The 26,400-nt window shown below is 55.8% G+C and overlaps 1 protein-coding gene across 3 annotated transcripts; it reads left to right on the forward strand.

Annotated features, from left to right (window-relative positions):
• The first annotated feature begins 15,715 nt into the window (after positions 1 to 15,715).
• CCDC9B (coiled-coil domain containing 9B) lies at positions 15,716 to 26,047 on the forward strand. 3 transcript variants are annotated; one of them, XM_003900766.5, is made up of 11 exons: positions 15,716 to 16,654; positions 17,450 to 17,560; positions 17,850 to 17,957; positions 18,581 to 18,736; positions 18,824 to 18,949; positions 19,579 to 19,748; positions 20,050 to 20,108; positions 20,691 to 20,744; positions 20,836 to 20,926; positions 21,673 to 21,715; positions 21,799 to 26,047. In XM_003900766.5, the coding sequence occupies exons 1-11, from the start codon at positions 16,511 to 16,513 to the stop codon at positions 22,339 to 22,341; spliced, it is 1,605 nt and encodes a 534-aa protein (XP_003900815.1). In that variant the 5' UTR covers positions 15,716 to 16,510; the 3' UTR covers positions 22,342 to 26,047. The 3 variants fall into 3 exon arrangements, with proteins under 3 accessions (XP_003900815.1, XP_009208186.1, XP_031524696.1); XM_009209922.2 differs by having other exon boundaries at positions 16,542 to 16,654; positions 17,780 to 17,957; XM_031668836.1 differs by lacking the exons at positions 15,716 to 16,654; positions 17,450 to 17,560; positions 17,850 to 17,957 and having other exon boundaries at positions 17,966 to 18,736.
• The last annotated feature ends 353 nt before the right edge of the window (positions 26,048 to 26,400 follow it).

A 26,400-nucleotide genomic window follows, 5' to 3' on the forward strand; every position in this document is an offset into this window, starting at 1 on the left:
GTAAGACACAGGTCATAAGGAATGGGGTGGAAGAATCTAGAGGTGTAGAAGTGTTGGGTCTGCCCTGAATAGCTTATACTTGGTTGGAGAGATAAAGGGCCAGCCCATAAATTGGTGCCAATAGGCAAGATATGATCAAGCCCATGAAGTGACTGATACCATCTCTTTTCTGCAGCTTGCTGCAGAGTAGGGGACAGTATGCAAAGAGGAAGGACCTCTTTCTTCCTAAGAGGCCTTAGAGAAGGCTTCTTGGAGATGGTGGACTTCAGCTGGCTTGGAAGAAAGGCTAGGCTTTGAAATGTGGAAGTAGGAGAGAAGGAAGGCATTCCTGACCTGGGGTGGGGGCATTCTTCCTTACCTGTGCAAACAAAGGTAAGGAGGCTGGAAAGTTCAGTGTATTTTCAGGGAATGGTGAGAAATCCATCTGGATTGGAGGGAGGCCTCTGGTCTGTAGAGTGAGGCATGCAAGTTGCAACCTTGGAAGGCCCACCAGATCTGGATGTACAGGATGGCACAGGGGTAATGAGGCCACACTTGAGGTCCCTCGATGGGAGGGGACAGGAGTGAAAAGGAAAGGAGAGGTGACCTTACACAGCCATTTATAGTGAGCAACATAGCATTGAGCTTCTGAGAATGCCAGGATGGTTGCCCCATCTTCACAACTAGGGAGCTTGGAGACAGCTGGGTCCTCTGACAGCCAGGTTGGATATGAAGGAAGACAGGCTCTTTAAATAATAGAACGTGACCTCTAGGAGGCCGTTTATTAGGAAAAGAAGATTGTGGTTCAGGCCTCATTCCAGGTCAGCTGGGCAATTCTCTCAGGCTTGCCATCTTGTGTCCTGTTTTCTTCTGCTTCCTCAGTGATGTGGACCAGGGTGTGGGTGCCCTGGGCCATGGCCAGGGGAGGCCGCAGTGGAGCCCATGGCCAGGGGTAGCCATGAGGGCCCCTAGGCGTGGCGGGGGTAGCCACTTGGGCCTGGGCCGTGGCGGGGGTGGCCGCGGGGCCCTAGGCGTGGCGGGGGTAGCCCGCGGGAGCCCTGGGCGTGGCGGGGGTGGCCACTTGTGGCCTGGAGAGGATGGCCATGCCCCCCACAGTGGCGAATGCCCTGTAGAAGTCAAATGAACAATGTCAGAGTCTGAGGTCAGGGCTAAGCTTACCTGAGATAAACTCTACCTCACTCCACTTCCCCGGGGGACTCAGGACTCCTAGGCACCCAAGGAGTTGCGGTGGAGGGCTGGGGACATGGGTAGCATGTCCCATGCCTTTTGTCTTGGTGAGGCCAGAACACTGAGCAGATAAAAGGGGAGCAACCTAGATTTATTGGTTTCTATTCTTTGAGCCGAGATATGACTCCCACTCCCTGGACCTCAATTTACTTTATTTGCAACTAAGAAGCAGAATTATTTCATCTTCTCCTTTCTCTCACCCAGGAACCCTGGCAGAGTGATTAGAGGCTTTGCCATGCTAGGAACTGCAGGCTCATTGTACTTAGGAGCAAGGGTGAGGCTGGAGGACGCTACAGAAGAGCTCTTTGAAGGCCAGGGGCAGGGGGAGACAGGAGGCTGGGTCAGGGGAGATGAAAGAGCTGAGGAGGAGAAGGAGGACGGTTGGAGGATGAGAGGACACAGAGGGTAGGAGGTGGCAAGGTGAGGATGTATGTATTATTTTTATGGTGTGTGTGTGTGTGTGGGTATAGGGTGTGTGCCATATTTATATAAAATAGCTATGTTTGTGTACACATGTGTGGGTGGGTTCATATTCAGGCTTGCTATGTACACAGATACGTGCATGGAGTGCATGGTTCTGTGTACATGAGTATGTGTGAGCTCATACCTGTTCCTGAGTGGATGCCAGACCCAAGAAATCAGGAAGAACAGAACGTAAAGTAAAAGCTTTTCTACCTCAGCCAGAAGAGGCCTGGAAAAAGTGTGGTTTAACCTTCCATCTTGGCTGGAATCATTCCTGAAGCCCCAAGGCCAGAGGAGGTTTTTCTTTTTTTTTTTTTTTTTCCTCTTGCCACAAGCCCAGGGGGCAGGCAAGAGACACCACCTTGCTTCTGTGATAGGGGACTGGGGGTCTGGGGCCCTGTGAAGCAGAGTGAGGCTATGCTCCCACTGTCCAGGCTGGATACCTCCCCAGTCTCCTTCTGCCTCCTAGGGCTTGATTAGGGCTTGGTACCAGTGGGGAAGAGGCAGGCTCCAGGGCTGGGCGCTTTCCTGTGACCATGGTAGAGCAGCCCCTGCCCCATCCAGGCTCAGTGGTGCCTGGAAATAGCCACTTCCGCCCCACCTGCCTCTCCGCTTATGGCTCTTTTGTTTGGGGGTTGGCACCCAGACCCAGGCCTAAGAACTGAGTCTGCTGGTGGTAGCCAGTGGGTGAGAAGAGGTGGAGGAGAGGCAGTCTCCTTTCTCTGGCAGGAGTAGGTCCTAGAGGCCCCATAGTGTGCTTGGAGTTTGGGAGCAAGCCAGCCATGCAGCGAGGCTGTGGGGGTAGCCAGGAAAGCAGAAAAGCATAGAACAGGCGGGGAAGCAGCAGGAGAGAGGATGGGCTGCTAGGGCAGGGAGGGGACGTGAGGAAAGGAGAGAGACAGATGGGAAAACAGAGGAGAGAACGCCAAGAAGGCTGCAGCCAGCAGAGGGTGGAGGAGTGCAGCGCTGCCCCCTCCCCCACAGGGCTGATGCCTGAGCCTGCTCCCTTCTTTTCATTTCGGGGAAGTGGTGGCCGCTCCCTGAGAGTCTAGGAAGGAGGCTGGAGATCTGGAGGACATTACAGTGGGAAGGAAAAAGGGGAGAACATTGGAGGAACTTTCGTACCTTCGGACCTGTGGGAAAGGAAGGGAAAAAAAGCAGCAGCTTTGGTCATTTGGTTCGGCAGTAAAAACAACCTATCTTCTCCCTGGCGCTAAGGATTTCGTGCCCACACCCCTACCCCAAGAGGGCCTCTCAGACGTGGTCACTTCCCCGTCACTTGTCTGGCAATCATTCATTCATTCTCTCAGCAAAGATACATATTGGAAGTCAATGTAAGATTCAGCGGTGTGTCCCTGTGTGCTCAAGGGCTGGCTGAGTCCTGGGTGGAGCGGCGCCTGTCAGGAGGTATGGGTCCCAACTCTGTCAGCCTGGAGCTGCTCCATAATGGCCAACCCTGTCATTCACCTGATTCTTGCTTCTACCTCCGTGCCAGCCGCCCTGCCAACCTCCCCATCTGTCCTCTGCCCCTGTCACGCCCCGGGTATCTCGGGCCAATCTCTGCTCAGTCTCTCAGAGCTGTTTTTTGTCTCCCGTTTATGACCTTCTGTTCTCAGCTCTTGGCCTTTGCTCCTGCCTCCTGCCACTTGGAAATCTCCCTGGTGCAGCTGTGTGTTGCCCTCCTGCAGGAAATCCACATGGGGGCCATCCAGGCTGCCCAGCTGTGGGTCCGGTGGGCTCCTTCTGTAGCACCCACCTGAGTGGTCCTGCGTGTTCTGAAGTGCCCCATTGGTGGGGATCACCTGCTACTTCTTAAAGGCTAGGACGGTCTTTTGTTCATTTCGAGGGAAGCCAATGGCACAGCTCCCAAGAGCTGGATTCTGGATTCCGACCCAGCCGCACCTCCACGACCTTGCCCTGAGCATAACCCCTAGCTCCCTTGGGCCTCGAGTGTGCAGTGGGAGAAGCTCCTGCCCTGTTAAGAAACATGAGTAAGCATGTTTCTTAAACTGGAACATGTTTTACAGAATATAAGGGCTTGTCTTCATTGTGGATCCCTACTACCGCCTTCATACAAACACACACGCACATACATTTTTGGCATGCACTGGTTATGGCTGACTGATAGTCCCTGCCTTTACTGCTCTCCCCCTTCTTCCAATTCCCAGCCTCCCAGCCACAGTGCTTACCTGGGTGCATCTTTTTGGAGTAAGAGCAGGGAATGACACAAGGAATACCTGTGTTCAAAAGGTAACTTTTAGTTTCCTGTCATCTAAATTGTAGTCGGTCCTTTCTCCCTCCCAGAGATGCACACACACACACACACACCCCCTTCAAAGGATGAAAGGGAAAAAACTGCTCCCTCTGGCTTAGCTTGGCACTGTAGCTTCCAGGCATGGGGGTTAAATGGACACAGCAGGTTCACCTACATGGTGGGTGGATGGAGACACAACAGCACCATGTACCAGCCCCTACACCCCATACTCTTACACTTGCTCCCTCTATACTCACAATTATGTGTTAATTCGATTCCACTTGGGAAGATTTCAGTATCCATTCATTTGCTAATTATTCATGTTATGTGCCTGCCCTGTGCCATGTCATGGTACCCCTGTCCCTATAGACTCTTGTCTTGTGTAAACAGCTGGCATGGTGTGGGAGCAGGAAGCTCGGAGCGATCACTGTGCCCAGAGCAGGGAAGGGGAGGAGGGGTTGCTAGGACAGGAATGGGGTTGGTGGCCCCTGAGGGCACAAGTGAATGGATTTTTGCCCTGGGGCACAAGTGAATGGAAAGCCTTCCATGGGGTCCTAGTTGCTTATACCTGTCTCCTCCCACCAGGATTGGAACGGGGTGGGAGCTTGGAGTCTGAGCCAACTTGTCATTCACCAACAAGCCGTGCTGTCATGAGATGGAGCTGCTGAGGCACCCTGGTGCCAAGGCTGGCGATGTCTTGCTTGGGGCTGGCAAGTCACAATGGACAACCCCAGAATGGACCCAGTGAACATACAGTACATTCATTTTTTTTTCAGCCACTAAATGGGAGTGTAGTATGTGATGCCAGGAGCAAACACTTGACATCAGGGCTTTCTGGTACTTACAAGGTTGCTGAGCATACAAAAATAAACAGTGCCTCCAATACAACAATGCTAGCCTCTTGCAAGACATGGCCCCCTGAACCTCTTTTTTTTCTAGGGAACCTTAGTGCCTCTTCAAAATTTTTTTTTTGGGACAGAGTCTCGCTTTGTCATTGAGGCTGGAGTGCAGTGGCGTGATCACAACTCACTGCAGCCTCGAGCTCCAGGGTTCAAGCAATCGTCCCACCTTAGCCCCCCAAGCAGCTGGGACTATAGGTATGTGCCACCACACCCAGCTAATTTAAAAAAATTTGTTGGCTGGGCACGGCGGCTCACGCCTGTAATCCTAGCACTTTGGGAGGCCTAGGTGGGTGGATCATTTGAGGTCAGGAGTTCGAGACCAGCCCGTCCAATATGGTGAAACTCCATCTCTACTAAAAATAAAAAATTAGCTGGGCATGGTGGTGGGCACCTGTAGTCCCAGCTACTCGGGAGGCTGAGGCAGGAGAATCGCTTGAACCTGGGAGGCGGAGGCTGCAGTGAGCCGAGATCACAGCACTGCACTCCAGCCTGGGTGACAGAGGAAGACTCTGTCTCAAAAACAAAAATTGTTTTGTAGAGACAAGGTCTCACTATGTTGCCTAGGCTCAAGTGATTCTCTCACCTTAGCTTCCCAAAGTGCTGGATTACAGGCATGAGCCACTGCACCCAGCCTTCTGCACCTCTTGAGCTACCCATTTTCCCATTTTCATTGGCTTCTACTTGTACTAAAATGTTCGGCTGAGGTCAGCCTGTGTTCTATACCCATGGTCCTTCCTGCTCCCTCATCCTTTCCCTTAGTGAGTGATTGATTAGACTGGAAGAGACCCATGGGGCTGGGCTTTGCAGGGAGGAGAGGTAAAGAAAACCTTAGGGCCAGTCAGGATCTGGGTAAGATGAAAGAGAAAAGACAATCCTCAGAATGTATCTCCCCAATTCAGGCCCAGGTGTTTGAGGGGCAGGAGTTGGCAGCTCTGGAAGGGACCTCATGCAGTTTTTCCACTCTCAGCTAAGCCCTGCTGCCTGGCATGGCAAAGGCTGTGAATCAATCATAACTGAAGAAGAAAGTGGAAGTGCAGGGGCCCAGAACGGGAGTGGGGACAGGGCAAATGGACAGACACACACTCCCACGCAGAGACACCGAAGCATAGATACCAATTCAATGCACATACACACCTAGAGAGACCCTGACCACATGGACACACAACATAGCCCACAGAGACCCTCCTGTCCCCAGCCAACAGCAAGCAGAGCCAGGTCCCTACCTGAGAGTTCAGAGCAGGGACAGGAAGTCTGGGGCACTGTCTGTCCTCAGGTGTATTTGTACAGGTCAGGGAGGGGCTGGGATTGACCAGGTGCACTGGGAGGGCCAGGTGCAGAAGGCTAGAGGGAATGAAGAGGGATGGGCTAATCCTTATCTGGGCAAAGGACAGTTGAAAGCAGGATGTGTGTGTGTGTGTGTGTATGTGTGTGTGTGTGTGTGTGTGTGATGGGGAGCCTGGGGAACAAGCCGTTACCAGACTGGTATGGTAATGAGATGCCACAGAATCCAGGCAGAAGTCGCCAATGCTGGCAAGGCTGTTTACACCAGGGACTGGCTCTGAACATTTGTAGAGCTCCTACTGAATGCCAGGCCAGGCATGCGGTACTTCACATGCATTAGTAACCCAATGACTCCTACAAGATAGATAGGATGATTACCTCCTTTCAGCAGGTGGAGGAAGAAATAGTGACCCTAGTGGAGGACCTGGTGGAATCTTTGCCTTGGGCGCCAAGCCCCAGGCATGAATTGTCAGATGTGCTGCCCAGCCCAGGGAGCTAGCCTGAGAATGGAAATTAGACACAGAACAGGGAACTTTTGGGATGGATCTAGGCAGGCGGGGAGGGAGCCCAGGCTGCCAGCTTGCTCTGCACTCCGAAAGCCCCTTGTAGTCTGGTCTGCACTGACCCCTGTGGCCTCTGATGCCTGCCACAACCTCTTGCTTGGCGTGCTTTAGCCATGGTGGCCTTCCTTAGTCTCCTGCAGGCAGACCTGGTGCCCTTGCTCAGCTCTCCTGTCTCCCTGGATCCTTACTCTTAATGTCTCTTACTCCCAGTGGGGATTCGGCTCCTCAGAGGCAGGGGCTATGGTGACTTCCTTCCTTCCCTCCTTCCCTCCTTCCCTCCTCCTCCTCCTCTCCACTACCTCCTCCTCCTCCGCCACCTCCTCCTCCGCTCTTTCTTTCTCTTTCTTTCTTTTCTTTCTGAGACAGAGTCTCGCCGTGTCACCCAGGCTGGAGTGTAGTTGTGCGATCTCAGCTCACTGCGTCCTGGGTTCAAGCGATTCTCCTGCCTCAGCTATCTGAGGAGCTGGAATTGCAGGCGCCCACCACCACTCCCGGCTAACTTTTGTATTTTTAGTAGAGATGGGGTTTCACCATGTTAGCCCAGCTAGTCTCAAACTCCTGACCTCAGGTGATCCACCCACCTCGACCTCCCAAAGTGTCGGGATTACAGGTGTGAGCCACAACGCCCGGCCTGTGGTGGCTTTCTTAGTCATCGTTATATCCCCTCAATTAGAGCAGTAACAGAACCACCATCAGGATACAATTTGGAAAATGGAGAGGAGGAAAAGTGTGATCCTCCTTTATCTCCATGGTGGGCAGGAAAGTTTTTGTGTGCCAGGTTCTCTTTTTTTTTTTTTTTTTTTTTTTTTGAGACGGAGTCTCGCTCTGTCGCCCAGGCTGGAGTGCAGTGGCCGGATCTCAGCTCACTGCAAGCTCCGCCTCCCGGGTTCATGCCATTCTCCGGCCTCAGCCTCCCGAGTAGCTGGGACTACAGGCGCCCGCCACCTCGCCCGGCTAGTTTTTTGTATTTCTTAATAGAGACGGGGTTTCACCGTGTTAGCCAGGATGGTCTTGATCTCCTGACCTCGTGATCCGCCCGTCTCGGCCTCCCAAAGTGCTGGGATTACAGGCTTGAGCCACCGCGCCCGGCCGCCAGGTTCTCTTACAGTATCAGTTATCTCATATCAGCTCTTGGAGGTAACAGTTATGATCTTCCCCTCTTTTATGGATTAAAGCATGCCAGGGTTCAGAGACATTAAGAAATCTGCTTGAGGTCACCCACCAAGTGTGTAGTTAGTCCCAGCTGTGGACTATTTGAGTCTAGAGCCCGGGCCCTTTCTTCACCTTAGGTAATCTCTCCTTTTAGGAACGCTCTTCTGAAAAATTCCAGCCTGCTTTGCTAACATTGTTGGTCAAAGGACTTTGGTTTATGACTAGGTGGAAGGTTATTAGTCCCTTTTGCACACATTTGCTGTGGGTCTATGGGCAACCAGGACAGGGTGAGCTACTGGGGAGGGGCAGAAGTCCCAGGGGAGGTTTACAAAGGTGTGGTGCCTGCCAGGCTCCGACCCACGCTGTGTGAATGTTACCAACTGCATCCACCACTCACCGCGCTCACCGCCCTCACCAGCCCTCTAAGCCTTATTCTGCCTCCTTTTCCCCTTCAGGGACCTTGACACTGCAACCTCTCCACCTCTGCCCTCAGCCTTTGGCAGGAAGCTGAGAGACCTGTGTCTTCACAAACCCCCAGGAAGAAAGCAGGGGCTGAGAGGAATGCATGGGGGCCCAGTGCTGTGGGTTCCAGGCTTGAGGCCTAAGTTCTCCATCTCAGGAATCAGGGTCTGAGCTCCAGTGGGTGCCAATCACAGAACCCACTACAGCAGCAGGCAGGCAGGGTAGTGAGGCCTTGGGTGGTGGCAGTAGGCCGTGCCTTGATGGGGTGGACCGAGAAGACAGGGCAGCTCCAGAAGCCCGAGTGGGCCCGGAGACCTTTGGGAAGTGAGGAGGGCACCCACAGCAGTGATGGCATGTGGAAGATGATCTGTAGCAGGGTGTATGTGTTCATGAACTCTTCTCCTAAGATTCTGAGGGCAAGCAGGGCCTGCTGCGTGTGTGTGGCCCCGCTACCCCTCAGCAGGCACTGTGCCTTACAGATAGTAACTGCTCACCAAGTGCTTGGGCTTATTGCCTGGCTGAGAGTGGTGGCACTTCCCTACTAGAAAGTCACAGAGTGGAGAAGGGAGCTCTGTGGAGCCAGAGGAGATACTTCTGGGGTGAGGGGCTGGGATCTGGAGGAGGAGATGGGAGATCAGGGAGAGAGGCTGAAGGGCATCTGCTGGGGCAGTGGAGCCCATGGGGGGGGCTCTGGGAGGGTGAGGACACACAGTGAAGGCCCTCTCTGGAACCCCCAATGCCTGTCAGCAGAACCAGGAAGGCCCCTCTGCCTCCTGGGCTGCCCTGCAGGGTGGGGAGGGAGGCAGGACAGCCAGGCGCCGCTTCTTGGGTGGACAGGTTTTCCACGGTATGAGGCCAAAGGTATGTGCTGGAGAGAGTGCTGCAGGGATGGGCCACCGGCCACAGTGATTCAGAGGCAGTTGGGAGGGCCCCGCCGTAGAGACTCCTGGGCAGGTCTCTGACCTTCATCTTCAAAGAGAAGCTAATAGCATCTGCCCTGGCTAATTCACAGGTTGCAGAGCTTGAAGAGATCCAATGGCATCACCTGTGTGAGGCTCTGGCCGTGTTAGACGTTGGATTGCAGGGTGTTACTATTATCAGTGTGAATATCAGTGGTGAGCTCTATGCCTCATCGGAGGCTCCCTTGCCCAGCCCTGGGGACCTGCCTGCGGAACACTTCCCTTGCACCCTTGGCCTTTGGTCCCTCAGAGCGTTTCACTGACAGGCCCCCAAGAGGCCCCCTCCCTGCCCCAGCCTCCTGCAGCTCCTCTTCCCCCAGGGCGCCGAGCGTCCAGGTGTTCTTGGGACCGAGGCATGTTCCAGACTCAGGACTTTCAGTGCTAAAACTGAGAGAGTTCCAGGCAAATGGGGACAATTGGTCACCGTGCTGCCCACTTGCAGGTGTCCAGGTCCGGCCTTTCAGTGCGCTTTCTCATCCTGGTTGCCCTTTCCTGCCTAGCCACCTCTAGGCTGGGTGAAAGCCCCTGAGCTACACCGCCTAAGGCCACTCCAGAGGCCCATGCCCTCTCCTCAGTGGCCTGGGCTGTCACCCTTCCCTCAGCCTCCTACTTACCCTTCTCTCCATGCCTCAAAGCCACACTGGACCTTTTCCCTGCCCCAGAGATGCCGCCTTAGACCCATGTGACAAGCCTAGAGAAGGGGTAGAGACTGTCCCACCCAGACTTCCAGCCTCTGCTGCCCAGCGGGCACCCTTCCCGGAGACATCAGGCCAGGCTGTTCTGTGCCTGACTCTGTGAGGGCCCCCAGGCCCGAGCGTTTAATGCTGCCTAGGCCGTGCCAAGACTCTGAGTCCTCCTGAAGGCTCTCCCGCTCACCTTTTCCCTGGAAAACCCTTGCCCTGCTGGGCCCAGATGCCTCCCTCCAGTATCTGGACACAGCCTCCTAACTGCCCCCAACCCTACCCCTGCCCTGTGCGACCCATCTAGACCACTCTGGCTTCAGCTTCCTAAACCACGAGGTGGCCTCAGCAGCAGCTGCTGTAAAACTCTCAGCCCCTCTGGATGACTCCAGCTCCTCAGTCTGCCTTCCTAACCTCCCTAGTCTGGTCTGTACCTTCCTAACCTCATGTCCTCTTGCAGGTAAAAGCCACTGCCACTCCCCTGCCTCCTGCGATCCTGCTATCTCCTGTGCGTTCATAGAATGCCCTCTCCTCCCATCCGCCTGCCTGAATCTTGCTCATCCCCTTGAAGCTCGTCTCCTTCTGGAAAACGCCCTGGTGGGCCTGAGCCCTGTGCTGGCTGGGCCTCAGGCCAATGCAGCCTGGTGTTGGCAGGTGCCTCTGAGGTCTTTCCCTGCTGGTTCCTACGTCGCCTTGGCCAGGTGAAGCACGCAGTAGGTGCTCTGTTCATGGCATGGTATGGGCAAGCCCCAACAGGGCAGCACTCAGCCTCTGCTTGTGGACAGCTCTGGGCTGGGGGTCAAGGTGGGGCTTCTGGGAAAACACAATGAGTCACCTTTGCACCATGAACAGATCCAATGTTGGTGCATGGGAACAGAGCACCAACAAACAAAGGAGACCTCAGGGGCTCAGGTCCACGCCAGCGTTCACCTCCTATTGCTGGGTCTGACGCTGGAAGGTTCGGGATGCCCCAGCCCTGGGTATGTCCTGCAGAGCAGAATGAAGGAATGTGTCCTTGGTCCAGCTTTCCTTCTGCTTCTAATGGCTCAAAGGACTTCAGCCTGGGCCCCACCCTGGTCTAGCATATGTGTTCTTTCGAAAGGTGTGGCCCAGACTTTGTCCCTGGCAACTGGAGCCTGCCCAGGGCTGGTCCCTCCAGCCCCACCTCATGCAGTCTTGAGTTCTCCCCACCCAGGACCAGCCCTGGCCTGACCACACCTCAAGTCCTGGGAGCCAGGACAGCAGTTTCTTGAGATAAGAATCGCCATGGTGGGGCAGGGAGGGAGGATGGGTTTGCAGGAAGGTAATGCTGTGGTTTAAGCCACTCTCTGACCCCTTTCTATCTGGAGGTTCCCCTGCCTACTAGCTGGGCTCTCATGCAGTCCAGCCTGGCTCACTGTCTTCCTCAATACTCACCCACACCCCCAGGGCTGGCTAGTGGCACCAGTGACCTCTAAGGGCTCGGCCCTCCACCAAGAAGAATGGTTCCTGAACACTGGGGTATGATCCTAGAACCGGGCCTAGGGGGATCCAGAGGCAGGTACAGTGCAGGGAGTACTTCCAGAAGCACCAGTGCTGGTTGGGGACAGATGGCAACCAGGGCCTGGGACTTCAGAGGGGACAAAGAGGGACAGGGAGGACTCCCTGGAGAGGGTGTGCTGGGCAGGAGACCTGAAGGGAGGTGGCTGAGGGAGTGCCTTAGGGTCTGCCCCACCAGATCACAAATGGTCTCCATAACCCAGAAGTCTTAATGTATTCAGGCACCAGCAGGCCAGTAGCAGGCAGCCTTTGGGCCCCTCAAAGGATGCTGGAGAGGTAGCATCCAGAAGGTGGCCATCAGGAAGTTACCTGAGGCAAGAAAGCTGTTTTGAGCCTTACTCTGGGCACACTTTGTTCCAGATATGGATGGTTACCCATGTTATTTCATTTCCTGTCCAGATGATTCTGTGAAGCAGGTACACCTCATTTTATAGATGAGGGCCAGAGCGAGAAGGGACACAGCCAGTAAGGGGTGAAGTTCATTTGGAATCCACCCACTCCCCATCCCATCTTCTGACAAAGCTGAGGGGAAGGGCAGGGGCCGGCTTGCTTATGTTTCATTGATCCAGCTGCAGGGGCAGCATTCCGGAAACAGAACGAGGTCTGAGCAGTGCAGCTCTCATGGGTGCAGCCTCTGCCAGGTCTGTGCTCCCAGGGGCGCAGTGTCTCCGTGTGTCGTTCGGAGGGTCTTTCCTCCCCTGCAGCCCCCCTTCCCTCTTCTCCTCAGTGAGAATTCCAGCTTGCAGCCATCTCGTCCTCAGGACTGGCCCCAGGTCTGCGCTCTGAGGACCATGAATAGGGTCCAGATACAGTCGCTTCTGGACCTCAGGGGTATCCCCTGAGCCAGCAGGTGGCCTGGGAGGGTAGGGGAGCACAGGGAAGAGCCTGTGCCCGAGGTGCTGGGACACCCAGCCCAACCCCAGGTGGAGAGAGGGAGGGCACAGAGGGAAGGATCAGCAGAACGGCATTGGCGGGGCAGCTGGTGAAGGCGCCCTGGGCAGGAGGCTGCGCCCGGGTGTGTGGCCTCAGTGGCGTCAGACAGGCTGTGCCACCTGGGCAGAGGGCAACACCTCTTTGGGCTTCAGCTTCCTCATCAATAAAATAAGTCTTCTACAACTGGATGGTTTCTCTAGTCTGATGGAGTTGGGAGGTGGAGGTTACAGGGACTTGGGGGAGGACCTGCCCAACAGCAGAGAAAGGGAACTGCCTCCCGCACCCAGAAACAGGCTGTTGTCACTCTGCTGCCCCTTAGTGGCGACACAGAGAAACAGACACACAGTCTCATGGGGATGGCAAGCTGATCCTTCTCCATCTCTTCTGCTTCCTGCAGGCTTCTCCCCAGGACAGAGGGGGGCACTCTTAGGGCGTCTTTACCACCCACCGGCTCCCTGAGGGCTGCGTACATTCTAGGTGGACAGAAAGGCAGTCACAGCCTGTGCACAGGATACCCACAGCTATGCACAGGATGGAAAGCACAATTCACGCATGTCTTCATTCTGCAAGCCTGCAAGCGCTGATGGAGGTTCTTTAGTATGCAGGGGCACCGTGCCAGGGACTGGGGATCCAGAGGCACTTGGCATGTCATTCCTGCCCTCAGAGAGCCTCTGTGTAATGGAGAGCAGACAGGTCAACCGCAGACTCTGGGGAAAGTGGGAGACTGTGGGGGCTGCTCAGAGGTATGATGTCTTGTGTGAGTAACACTGGGAAACACACAGCCAGCAGCTGCTGGTACCCCCCATATGACTGTTGGTTTCTCTTGGGCACGTACCGCTCCAGCCTGACGGACCAGAAGGCCTTCGCCCTAGGTGAGGGGAGTGTTTTCCTGCAGGCCCTTCCAGAAGAGCTGAGTGGCCATCCCATAGGTGATGAGCTTGTGCCTGTACCTTTACTCCCCTGCTGCTCTCTTGCCCCTGCCTTGTCTGGAAATGGGGGAGGTGGGTACACAGACCTTGCCTCATCCCTGTAGCCTCCTCCATCTACACATCTCCTCCCCAGACCTGGTCTGGGCCTGAGTTCTGAAGAGGCTGGAGAGCATTCGGTCTCCCTCCCCAGCAAGTGCTCCGCAGGCCTCCCAGCTCCAACACAGTGTCGGGCACGCGAAGGGAAGTTTGAGGCCTCTGGAGGCTTCTGAAGCCTCCTGAGGCTGCCCTGGAACTCAGTCCACTGTGTGGGGCAGGACGCAGAGCGGGTGGGAGAAGGAGAGAGAGTGTGTGTATATGTGTGTGAGAGAGGCACAGGGCACAGAGCCTGGGTGCGTCATGGTTGCTGGGAGAGGTTGACGAGTCTGACTCAGTGGGGACATCCGGCAGGAAAGGAAGGGAGAGCGCAGTGGCATTTGCAAGCAGGATGGGAACTCTGGGGTGGTGGAGATGGGGTGTGGGGCCAGGGGTGCTGTGCGAAGGCCTGGACAGGAAGGGGGCTAAGCCTGGCGGAGCTGGGGGAGGGAGTGGGGAGGAAAGGGCACTTCTGGAGGGGTGGAGGTTGGACCTCTGGCTGCCTGGGTGGGTCTGGGAGGAGAAAGAAGGCAGCAGTGGTTTCTGCTCTGGAGACAGAGGGGACAAGTTGTGGCATCTGGGAAACTGGCCTGCTCAATCAGGGATGTGGGGAATGCAGGGGCTTCCAATTCTCACCTGAGGGCCTGGAGGTCAGGGCCTTGTAGCTGAGGAAACAGACTCCACGAATTCCTAGTCCAGAAAGACCACCCTCCTCTCAGCACCCCCAAGCCTTGAGTCCCAGAGGCTCTAGGGTGGCACTGCCAGGCAGACCCTCCCCCTCATACCAGCCTCAGCTGTATGAGGAAGATATGGGGGAGGAGCTTTCCAGAGAAGGGCTGATTCCTTTGCTGGGTTCAGAGAGGCTGAAAAAGCCAGTCTTGGAGAGCAGGGCCAGGAAGGGCCCAGACATAGGGCCTGAGGGAGGAAGGCTGTTGACCAGCTCTGAGCTGCCATGGCAAGGCCCCTGGAGGAAGGCCGGGCTTGCCATACCGAAGGGCTAGAGACCCAAACAACAGAGCCTCCTGGGAGTGGCTGTGCTTTAAAACATAGTCACGCGTCTCCTAATGACAGGGCTATGTTCTGAGAAATATGTTGTTAGGTGGTTTTGTCATTGTGTGAACACCACAGAGAGCACTTACACAAACCTAGATGGTACAGCCTACTACACACCCAGGCTGCATGGTGTAGCTATTGCTCCTAGACTACAAATCTGTACAGCAGGTTACTGTACTGCATACTGTAGGCAGCTGTAACACAATGCTAAGTGTTTACATATCTAAACATAGAAAAGATATAGTAAAACTATGGTGTACAAGGTTTAAAATGGCACACCTGTATAAGGCACTTACCATGAGTGAAGCCTACAGGACTGGAAGTTGCTCTGATGAGTCACCGAGTGAGTGAATCTGAAGGCCTAGGACATTACCATCTGCCATGATAGATTTTATAAACACTGTACACTTAGACTAAATTTATAAGAATGATTTTTTGGTCAGGCATGGTGGCTCACGCCTGTCATCCTAGTACTTTGGGAGGCCAAGGCAGGAGGATCACTTGAGTCTAGGTGTTCAAGACCAGCCTGTGCAACATAGCAAGACCCTCTCTCTACAAAAAAATTGAAAATTAGCTGCACATGGTGGCATGTGCCTGTTGTCCAAGCTACTCAGGAGGCTGAGGCAGGGGGATCCCTTGAGCCCAGGAGGTTGAGGCTGCAGTGAGCCATGATCGTGTCACTGACCTCTGGCTTGGGTGACAGAGTGAGATCCTGTCTCAAAACATGAAAAATTAAAAAAATATATTTTTCTTTCTTCAGTAATAAATTAACCTTAGCTTACTGTAACTTGTTTTACTTTATAAACTTTTTAAGTAAAAAAATTTTTTTGACTGTCTTGGTAATAACACTTAGCTTAAAACACAAACACATTGTACAGCTATACAAAAATATTTTCTCTTTATATCCTTATTCTGTAAGTTTTTTGGCTATTTTGAAACTTTTTCTTTTTTTAACTTTTTAAACTTTTTTCTTAAAAACGAACACACATACATTAGCCTAGGCCTACACAGGGTCAAAATAATCAACACCACTGTCTTCCACCCTACATCTTGTCCCACTGGAAGGTCTTCAGGGGCATTAACAGGCCTGCAGCTGTCATCTCCTGTGACAACAATGCCTTCTTCTGGAATTTCTCCTGAAGGACCTGCCTGAGGTGGTTTAACAGTACACTTTTTTGTTGTTGCTGTAAGTAGAAGAAATACACTCTAAAATAATGATAAAAAGTATAGTATAGTAAATACATAAGCCGGTAACATAATTGTTAATTATCATTATCAGGTATTCTGTACTGCGCATACTTGTATGTGCCATACTTTTGTACGACTGGCATGCCGTAGGTCTGTTTACACCAGCATCGCCATAAGCACATGAGTAGTGCCCTGTGCTATTATGTTATGATGGCTACAATGTCACTAAGCCATAGGAATTTTTAGCTCCATTATAATCTTATGGGACCACCATTATATATGTGATCCATTGTTGAGTGAAATGTCACTATATGGTGCATGACTGCACAGAGAAGACAATGTCCAACCTAAAAGAACGAATGACTAGTGTTGTCATTTTAGGGATGTGGTAGTACTTGGTGGTCCAGGGGAGGTGAGCTTCTTGATCCCTTTGAATTACTTAAACCAAGGCTGATGAGGAGAAGGAGCAGGAGAGGGGAGCATTTGTGTGCTGTAGGCCTTTTCTACTCATGGGAGGCACAGAGGCCTACGCTGGCTGCCCGTCTTGTCTGCAGGCAGGCCCAGGCTAGGGTCCTGCTAGGGCCCAGGCAGCCAGGCCTTCTGTGTGGGCTTGACCCACCAGGGAGAAGTCTCTACCAGTCTGTCTGGGGACGCTGGGGCGGGGCAGGGAGAGGTGCTAGACAGGACCAGCCAGCTGCCAGTGCCCTGGTCCTCGCCCTCTGAGAGTGGAAGGGTGGGGGTGGCGGCCCGACGTTCCTGGCTGGGAGCCCAGAGGAGTCTTTTGTAATCACAACATGATCTCGTGTGCTGAACAGCGAAGCCGGCAGGGAGAGGCCGGCAGAGGCCCGGCTCCGGTGGCTCCAGCTTTCCTCCCACGCTGGCTCCCCAGGGGCTGCTCTGGAATTCTCTCGGTGCCCGCCGTTGCCATGCACTCGGCTGTGAGTGGCAGTCTGCCTTTGGCAGGGGGCTTCTTGGGACTGGGAGGGGGCTGGGATACCAGGCAGCCACCCTTTGGGGGCAGCTGGGGACAGCTGGGGCTGGGAGAAAGAGGGCTGTGACTAGATGGGTCACAACAGAGACCCTGCATCCAGACAGAGAGGAACCTGGAATCTTGATGCAGAGACATGGCTTGCCCAGGGTGACTCCCGGGCTGGGGCCGCCAGGGGAGCTGACTCTCTCCGCCCCGACTACCAGCAGCTTTCGGCCTGGAGACGCTGGGCCCGTGGGAGCGGCTCTTTCCTCCAGGCTGGGCACAGGCCTGGGTGTGGGGTCCAGGGCCTGAGAGCCCAGGACGGAGCCAGGGCCTCTCCTTTTTCTCTGGTTGTGGATCTGGGAGTCAAAGAGCTCCCCCCTCGACCTCCCGAATCCCCTGGCAGCTTCCCAGTCACGGCAGGTTCCGCTGCCAGAGCCATTTATAACTCCCATTCCAGGCTCTGCTCAGCAGTGAAGCTCCCTGGAGAGCTGGGGGAGGGGCAGCCCAGTGCTGGGAGCTGTGGCTTGGGGTATGAGGCCCTGACTTGAGCCCCCCGAGGAGGCAGGGACAGGCAGACAGGCCTAGCTGGAATGGGGGCTTGGGGCCTTCTTTGGGCCATCTCCCCGAGCAATCCCCTTCCTTCCTGGGTGACCTTAGCTGTGGGTCTGGGATCTGTTCCTTGGGTGGTAAAAATGTGAAAGCTGGGGACTGGTGAGAGGGGGACGCGGAAGTCAGGAGCTTGGGTTCCCTGCCTCTGCAGGGGCCTGCCAGAGCTGAGTCCCCCATGAGCAGGCAGGAGAAGGACGCGGAGCTGGATCGGAGGATAGTTGCCCTGCGCAAGAAGAACCAGGCCTTGCTCCGCAGGTACCAGGTGAGTGGGCTGCCACAGGGCCGGGAGGACCCGCTTGGCTGCCACTCCCTGGTTGCTGCACACGTGATGGTCTCTCCCTGCAGGCTCAGGAATGCACCTCTGGGGCTGGGGCCAGGGGTAGGGTGGGTATGGTCCCTCTTAGAGGCTTGGTCAGGGTCCTGGGGATGTGTGATGTGGCGCCTCTGCCCCCTGGTGTCCCACTGGTGTCTCTCCGTGTAGGCCTGTCAGCGTCTGTGGCTCTGTGCACCTGGGGGGCCATGGCGTGTGCTGACCCCGGGCCCTCCCACAGGAGATCCAGGAGGACCGTCGGCAGGCAGAGCAGGGGGGCATGGCTGTGACCACACCAGCACTCCTCCGGCCCGATGGCCTCACCGTTACCATCAGCCAAGTTCCCGGTGTAAGCCTCACCCTGGGAGACAGGGCTCGTAGCAAGGAGGTGGAGGCCCAGACCACGTCAGGGGAAGACAGCTGCCTCTGTTCCCCTCTTCTACTAACTGTTCCGGGGTGCATCCGTCAGCTCCCAACCTCCTGCAGTAGAACCACTGCTGTCCCCACCGAAGGGCCACAGCTGAAAGCTCCCCTATGCCCAGTAGAAGCCTCCTTATACCTTTTCCAGTCCACAGCCCTGCACCTACGCCACAAAGCACAGGCCCCTCAGCACACGCCACTCCTAAACCTCAAGCCCCAGGGGCTAAAACCCTGCAGGAAGTGGGGGACAGAGAAGTTGGGGCTGAATGCCAGGAGCAGTGTCTGAGGGACAGAGACCCATTGTCTGAGTGCTCTGGGTTTCCCAGCTCAGAGATGACGGGGGCCACTGTGGCATCTTGGGCCTCTGGGTGGCCCTGGGCCCTGGATAACCTCATGCCATTGGCATGTGAACAGCCTGTGGGAGTCAGCTCCTCTGTGGGGAATGCAGGGAGGGCTGGGGTTGGAACCCAGGCCTGGGGAACCACCGAGAGGACCCAGCACCCAGGTCCTGCCCAGCACTGCTCATGTGGCCTGAGGGTCTTCGTTCTGCAGGAAAAGCGGGTGGTTAGCAGGAACTGGGCAAGGGGCACCTGTGGACCCGGAGTGACCAACGAGATGCTTGAGGATGAGGATGCTGAGGACCACGGGGGTACTTTCTGCTTAGGGGAGCTGGTGGAGCTGGCTGTGACCATGGAGAACAAAGCAGAGGTGAGCAGGGTGGGTGGGGAGTGCAGGCATCGGCGGGCAGCCTCTTCTTCCCTGACTCTGCTGCACTGCCCATCTTCATCCTCCCAGGCCAAACGGATTGTAAGTGAAAAGCCCATCAGAGCAAGGAACCAAGGCACAGAGGAGTCACCTGGAGGGCGTGTGACCCGGAGCCCCCCCATGCAGGTGGCCATCAGCTTGGATTCTGCACGGAAGGTGCGCCTTCAAGAGGGGATGGGGACATGGATCTGAAGGTCCTCACTTAGGGGAGGTAGAGAAGCTGAGTCAGATATGTCCTTCATCTGCAGGGACGTGGCTGAGGGAGCACCTGCAGGAGTTCCTGCTCCTCCTTCCTTTCTCTGGCCAGTCTCTGCTTTGGGTGGGCCTTGAAGTGGGAGACAGTTTAAGCCAGAGATGTGATCCAGCCCCCTCCCCTATCTAGCCCTGCTGGTGGCACGGGAGTGGAGGAGGGGCCAGAGGGTGGAGTTGACTGGCCAAGTGCCAGGTGTGACCTCTAGGTGGCAGCAGCCCCTAGTCCTTGCCCTTGCTCACAGCCTCCAGGGCCCCTCCCACTCTGGCTCGTCTACCTATCCCTGCAACAACCCTGTGGGTTGGTGCTCTGGAGATCCCTATTTTACAGATGAGGAAATGAGACACAGAGAGGTTAAATTACTTGCCTAAAACACACAACAAGTGGATGGAAGCCATTTCCATGGGAGAGCTGGAACACATCTAATTTTTAGCTGGAGATGTGGAAACCTTGAGAGGAAGCACCTGAGTCTCCAGACCCCACCCCAAGCCTCTTCCTGCTTCTCCCTTTCGCTCTGAGTGTCTTCTCCCTGCAGGGTGCTTGGGAGCCCCGGAGCCGGCCGGTGGGGGAGCCCCCAGAGGCGGGCTGGGACTACGCCCAGTGGAAGCAGGAGCGGGAGCAGATCGACCTAGCCCGCCTCGCCCGGCACAGAGACGCACAGGGTGACTGGCGCCGCCCGTGGGACCTGGACAAGGCCAAGCCCACGTGGGTGGCTGGGTTGGGCAGCTTGCTGGGCTGGTGATCCCGTGGTGTGGGGTGGAGCTGGCTGCGGGCACTGCTGGGAGGGCTGCAGGGACTCTCCTCGGGGTGGAGAGGACCTTGCTGGGCTCTCTGGTCGGGCCCAGAGTTCAAGGCTCTGTGTGCACACTGGGTCTCCCATCTTTCTTGGGCCCACCATCTCCCTGCTGCCTTCAATTCTGGGCCTGGTCTTGGGGGAGAGGGGTGTCAGGGTGGGGCCCACAGCGGCTTCTGTGCACCAGCAATCTGACTCCATCTGTCTACACAGGCTACAGGACTGCAGCCAGCTGAGGGGAGAAGGCCCAGCCAGGGCAGGCAGCAGAAGGGGTGAGCTCACACCTACCTCATCTCTCCCCTCCTCGGCTTTGTTTATCTTTCACCCCCTTGTCCTCTCTTTCCTCTGTCTCTTAGTTTCTTACTTATTTTCAGAGCTGAAAGGAAGCATTGGAGAACATCTTCCTTCCTCTCCCTCACTATCAGAGGAGGGCACCAAGAACTCCCATCCTCCCCTCTGAGCCCACAGCTCTTGTCCAGGTTCTGACCAGGAGGCCCCAGAAGGAGGCTCAGTGGAAGCCTGCCCAGGGGTCTCTTCGAGGCGCTGGTCCCTAATGGGTGAAAGTCCTGGTGGTCCTTCCCCAGACACACTGTAGAAACAACTGTGGATTGCTGGTCCCCTTGTTTTATATGTAAAGAAGCTGTGGCCTGAGAGTTGAGGCCAGACACCTAGCCACAGAGTGGCAAAGCTAGCACAGGACCCGACTCTCCTGACCCCCAGGCAAGGGCGCTTTTGGGGAGGCAAAACCCACGACTGGCCCCAAGGACTGACAGCTTCCTGAGGCTGGAAGGACCAGTGTTCCTGTTTTGGATCCTTTGTCACCCCACCTTTCCCCACTTTTTTGTCCCCGTCAGGTCCCAGGAGCCACCGGAAACTACAGCCCCCACCATTGCTCCCTGATGGAAAAGGTGAGTTGGAGAGGAGGAGGGGCCGGGTCTCGAGACGGAGCTGGCTGCTATGGGCCTCTTCTCTCCTTGGCTTGTGAACCATCTCTTGCAGGTCGGGGCGGGCAAGCCAGCAGACCCTCGGTGGCACCAGCCACAGGCAGCAAAGCCCGGGGCAAGGAGAGGCTGACTGGCAGGGCCCGAAGGTAACAGGTGGCAGGGGACAAAATCAAGATGGGCATCTGGACCAATTTCCTGGACCAGTACAGGCCCAGGTGCCAGCTCCATCCCTGGGGCCCCTGCCTCCTGGCTGACTGCAGCCTGGTGAGAGGTTAATGAGATGCTGGGAGAGGCCATTAGCAGAGGCTGCAGTGAGAGCCTGGGGCCTGGGGAGGCTGGTGGTAATTACAGCAGCTCCCTTCCCGTGGGAAGTGAGGTATGCCTTTCCCAGGCATTGCAGGCAGGGACATGCCTGGAGTCCCCACAGAACTCAAGGTGCTGCAAGCTTGGCCATAAACAGCAGCTGGGGACCCAGGATAGGCCCAGAGTGCGTGGCATTCAGAGGAAATAGTTGGATTTAGGGAACAAGGTCAGGCTTGGGAGGGGGAAGCATCCTGGCGCCACATTCTAGCTCTGATCCCAGTCTGAGACCCTTGGGCTTTGGCTTCTCCCAGGGATTTCTTTGGCAAGGAGATGGAGGCCCAGAGGAGGTGGAGGCCCCTCCTCTCTGGTCCTGCCATGGCTGCTCCTCTCTGCTGAGAGCTGTGGGGCTCTAGGGAGAGTCTGGATCACCCCTGGGATTTCTCCACTGCTCAATGTGAGGACTAAACCGTGAGGTCCCAGCTCAGCCTTCCTCACTGGCTCTCAACTCCACCCCACCCCTCTATTCAGGCAGGGGGCATGGCTCTGGAGTGAAGTGGGGTGGGGCGTGCCATGAGCTGTGTTTCCACAGGTGGGATATGAAGGAAGACAAGGAGGAACTGGAGAGTCAGGAGGTAGGTACTTGGGTATAGGATGGGGCAGGCTGGGGACGCAAGCCGTGGATTCATCAGCCACTGGGGCTGTTCTCTTGTTTCAGGGAAGCCAAAGCACCAGAGAGACTCCCAGTGAGGAGGAGCAAGCACAGAAGCAGAGCGGGATGGAGCAGGGCCGACTGGGGAGCGCCCCTGCAGCCAGCCCAGCCCTGGCATCCCCAGAGGGGCCAAAGGGGGAGTCAGTGGCTTCCACAGCCAGCTCAGTCCCCTGCTCTCCACAGGAGCCTGACTTGGCTCCTCTTGACCTCTCTCTAGGAGGGGCTGGCATCCCTGGGCCTAGGGAGAGCACGTGTGTGCTCAGTCTGAGGCCTGGGGCCCAGGAGAGCCCTGTGTCTTGGCCAGAGGGCTCTGAGCAGCAGCCCCTGGGGTGGAACGATCACCAGACTGAGCTGGAAGTCCAGACTTGCCCTGAGCCACAGAGAGGAGCAGGGCTCCCAGAGCCCAGAGAAGACAGGTCTGGCAAGGCTGGGGCCCAGCAAGGCCTGGCCCTGAGAAGCCGGCCCCCCAGAGGAGGCAGCCAAGGGCCGAGAGGCACAGCAGGTATGAGGCGCAGGACAGGGCGCCCTGGCCCTGCAGGAAGATGCTGAACACAGCTCTTGGGAGCTGGGGCACCCCGGGGGAGAGGAAGAGGGAAGCACTCCGTTAAGAGCCCTCCGCATGACGGCCATGTGGTTGCTGGTGGCTTGTGCCATTGTCACTGAGCAGTGTGGCAAACTCTCCAGCACGGCGACCGTGTGAGGGCAAGGAGTGGCCTCCCTGCACCTCACATGCTCATCCCCGTGCACATGTGGGTTTTCACACACGGGCACAGCCCCTGGTCTATTCCCCTGGCATCTGAGGCTGGTGCACCCTGACCTGGGCCTACTGCTGCCCAGGCCACAAGCCCTCTCCACTATGACGAGAGAACAAGGCTTGGTGGCACCCAGCACCTGGCTCTCCTGGCTCCCCTGGCTCCCTGTCACCCCTCAGGGCCTGGCCTCCCTCTCCAGCTGCAGGCTTTCACCTCTTGCCTCGGCTGGATTCCCCCAGTCCCAGATTCCCAGGATGCCCAACCAGAGGAATCCCAGTAGCCACGTGCCAGTCTCCTGCCTCTCCTGAGTGGTGGCTGAGGCCTGGAGGAGGGGAGGCCACACAGCTGGCAGGGTCTGGCCTGGGCAAAGAAGAGTAGTGCTCACGTCTTCTCAGTGAAAAGGAGGATCTCTGGAAAGTCCTCCTCTCTGAAATGGGGTGGGATGGGGAGGGACAACCTCCTCTCCCACTGCAGGATGGGAGAGCTTACTCCCAGGCCGCCACACCCAGGTCAGACACCACGTGCACCCTGAATGGAGGCAAGGGCCTGGCCCTGCAGCTCAGGGTCATTTCCTGCCCTCTCCACTTCCTCTTTCCCCACCGCCCTGCACTAGCACCAGGGCCAGGCCAAGGCAAGAATCAGACAGGGACTCCACAGACAGAGAAACAACTTCCAGCTAAGTATGACATCAGGACTTGTCTTTCCTACAAAGCCTCCATCCCCACCCCTCCCCTGAGGCCCACGTCTGCTGAATTATCCGGACTCCGCACAAGCTGTGGCTTCCTCTCAGTTCAACAAACATTTCCTGAGCACCCACTACCAGTAATCCAGCCGGTAGGCGATGGAGACTGCCAGCAGGAGGGAGGGAAGAAAGCCAGTCATCCGGCAGATCTGGGCTGTTCTGGGCGGGAGCTGTTCTGGGCCATAGGTGCCCTACAGGGCTGGGGGCAGGATGGCAGTAGGAGCTCCAGGGGACCCTCCCACCTCTGCTTGGCACAAGCAGGTGCCCTTCTTTCTTGTTATGTGTGCCTTCTGCTCCTGAGCCCTGGTGTGGACCTCACCGCATGGTCCCCTCTGCCCCCTCCTCTCCGGTCCTGCCATGGCTGCTGTTCTCTGCTGAAGGCTGTGGGGCTCTAGGGAGAGTCTGGACCACCCCGGGATTTCTCCACTGCCCAATGTGAGGACTAAACTGTGGGGTCCCAGCTCAGCCTTCCTCACTAGCTCTCAACTGTACCTCACCCCTCTATTCAGGAAGGTGAGGGGTGTCTCTTTAGCAGATGAGACTGTTTTGAGAAGTGTCTTTCATATTTTAACTGAAGAGTCATGCAGATTCTAATGGTCTGGGGAGGGTCTGAGAGTTCGTCTTTTTTTTTTTTTTTAAGTTAGGGTCTTGCTGTATCACCTAGGCCAGAGTGCAGTGGCGCAATCAGGGCTCACTGCAGCCTCGAACCCTGCAGGCTCAGGCGATCTTCTCACCTCAGCCTCCTGAGTAGCTGGGACTACAGGCGTGCCACCATGCCTGGCTAATTTTTGTATTTTTTGTAGAGGCAGGGTTTCACCATGTTGCCCAGGCTGGTCTCCAACTCCTGGGCTCAAGTGATCGGCTCGCCTTGGCCTCCTAAACTGCTGGGATCACAGGCATGAGCCACCACCCCTGGCCAAGAATTCATATTTCTAAGAGGCTTCAGGTGAAGCCCATGCTGGTTCTTGGACCATGCTTTTGAGTAGTCAAGGGCTTGGACTAGAATATATGAAGGGCTGGGAGTGAAGACAGACTCTAGACTCTAAAGGTTGGTGGCTGGCCATGTAGGGGATGGGAGAGTGCTAGCCCTGTCAGGTGGTGGGGGCTTCCTGGCTTCAGAGTTGGGTGGGAGACTTGGGGAAGATGCTTTGGAAGGCAGTGAGTGGGTGGTGTCAACTTCTGGTAGTGCAGTGGGAGAGCTGGTCAGGGATGGGATGGGATGGAGTGAAGGGGGTAGAGGCATTTGGTATGGGGTTGATCAGAGGAATTTTGGAAAGGCTTGGAAACATTCCTATATATGTGAGACACACCTATGCCAGGGCGAAGACTCCAAGCTCAAGTTTTTCTCTTGCCTTCTAGTCACAAGAACATGGCTTTGGAGTGTGACACTGGCCTAGGGATCCGTGACTCCCAAAGGATGGGGCCAGGGGTAGAGGAGGTTCAGGCAAAGACCTTGGATTTTGGAGACATCAGGCAGATGTCTCCAAAAACGATTGTGATCAAGAATCTGAATTATAAGATTCACAATCTGCTCCCCAACCCAGTGCTGCCAACTGTACAGCTGCACCTCCACAAAGGGGCATACGCCAGGCTCGTCTGACCCTGGGATGAGGATGTAGGAAGCAGGCAGAGCTCCGGTTCAGCCCTCACAACGGGACTGAAGCAGGAGGGAAGGCTGGGCAGAAGGGCTGTGGGGAAGTAGGGCTTGTCTCCGTGGAGTGACATCTAGAAGGATGTTAGGAGGAGGGGTGTCACAGGAGTTATAGGCATTGGAGGGAACAGAGACTGGCGCAGGACCTCTTCATTGCAGGAAGATGGTAGTGCAGGCAGGTAACATTGAGCTCTTCTCAAAAAAGGAGAGCTCTTCTTCAAGATAAGGAAAGTGGTAGTTATGGTGGTAACCCCCAGCTATCTGTCCAGATGGGTGCCACCCCTCCTGCTCTAGGATGGAAGCAGCCATGGAGCAGGAGGGAGGCGCAAGAAGACACCCCTCCACAGACCTTGGCATCATGGGAAGCTGGTTCTACCTCTTCCTGGCTCCTTTGTTTAAAGGCCTGGCTGGGAGCCTTCGTTTTTGGTGCCTTTCTCTTCTCCAACCAACAGACAAGACTACTCTTCAAAGGTGGAGGGTCTTCATGAAACACAGCTGCCAGGAACCCAGGCATAGGGCTGGGGGCCCGGAAAAAGGAGGGCACACAGGAGGAGGGGAAGAGCCAGTAGGGAGATGCTGGCTTTACCTAAGGTCTCGAAACAAGCAGGGCAGAATAGGCAGAGGCCTCTCCATCCCAGGCCCATTCTTGACAGATGGCGGGAGGGAAATGCAATAGACCAGCCTGCAAGAAAGACATGTGTTTTGATGACAGGCAGCGTGGCCGGGTGGAACAAGCACAGGCCTTGGAATCCGATGGACTGAATCAGAACCCTAGGTCTGCCATCTGTCAGCCAGGTGACCTGGGTCAATTTTTAGCCTCTAAAAGCCTCAGTCTCCTTATCTGCAAAATGAGGCTTGCGATACCTAGTTTGAAGGGTTGCTGAGAAAATTAAAGATAAGAGTATCCAAAATAGTCTATGGCCATACCACCCTGAATGCGCCCGATCTCGTAAGCTAAGCAGGGTCGGGCCTGGTTAGTACTTGGATGGGAAGAGTATGGAAAATATACCTGCCCGCAGGTGGAGTTGGACTCTTTCTTAACAGTCGCCTGGCACACAGAAGGCACTCAGTGAATATTTGTTGAATAAATGAAGTAGCGATTTGGTGTGATCTCTGTGTTCTTTGTTTTCTACCTTTTTTTTACATTCTCTTCTAGCCTCATATTTGCTGGGTGTGGGGGTGGGGGGTGGTCAATGCACTTTCAGGGAAACAAGGAATGGTCTGTAAAGCTTATCCGGCCCACCAGGCGAGCTTCCTTCAGTCCCATGGGGGGGTCCGGTGGAGTCGCAGCCTCGAGCAGTGCCCCTGCTTTACCAGTCAGTGTTCCTTGACCTCCCTCACTGGCTCCATCACACTTACCCCCCTTCACCCTGCACGCTGTGCTGCGCTGGAGGCTCACAGGGGTTCCTCCTCTCTTCTGTCTACCTCAGTAGCAATCTCACACACTCACACCACAGTGTTTT

Source organism: Papio anubis, chromosome 7, assembly GCF_008728515.1.
Source record: "Papio anubis isolate 15944 chromosome 7, Panubis1.0, whole genome shotgun sequence".
NCBI lineage: Eukaryota > Metazoa > Chordata > Mammalia > Primates > Cercopithecidae > Papio > Papio anubis.

Excerpts from the sequence above, each read along its gene's own strand:
- CCDC9B (XM_031668836.1), top strand. The coding sequence starts at position 18,143 with ATGCCCAGTAGAAGCCTCCTTATACCTTTTCCAGTCCACAGCCCTGCA. Across the intron at positions 18,950-19,578 it reads GCTTGGATTCTGCACGGAAG|GGTGCTTGGGAGCCCCGGAG; the intron begins GTGCGCCTTCAA and ends TTCTCCCTGCAG. Across the intron at positions 20,927-21,672 it reads CTGACTGGCAGGGCCCGAAG|GTGGGATATGAAGGAAGACA; the intron begins GTAACAGGTGGC and ends GTGTTTCCACAG.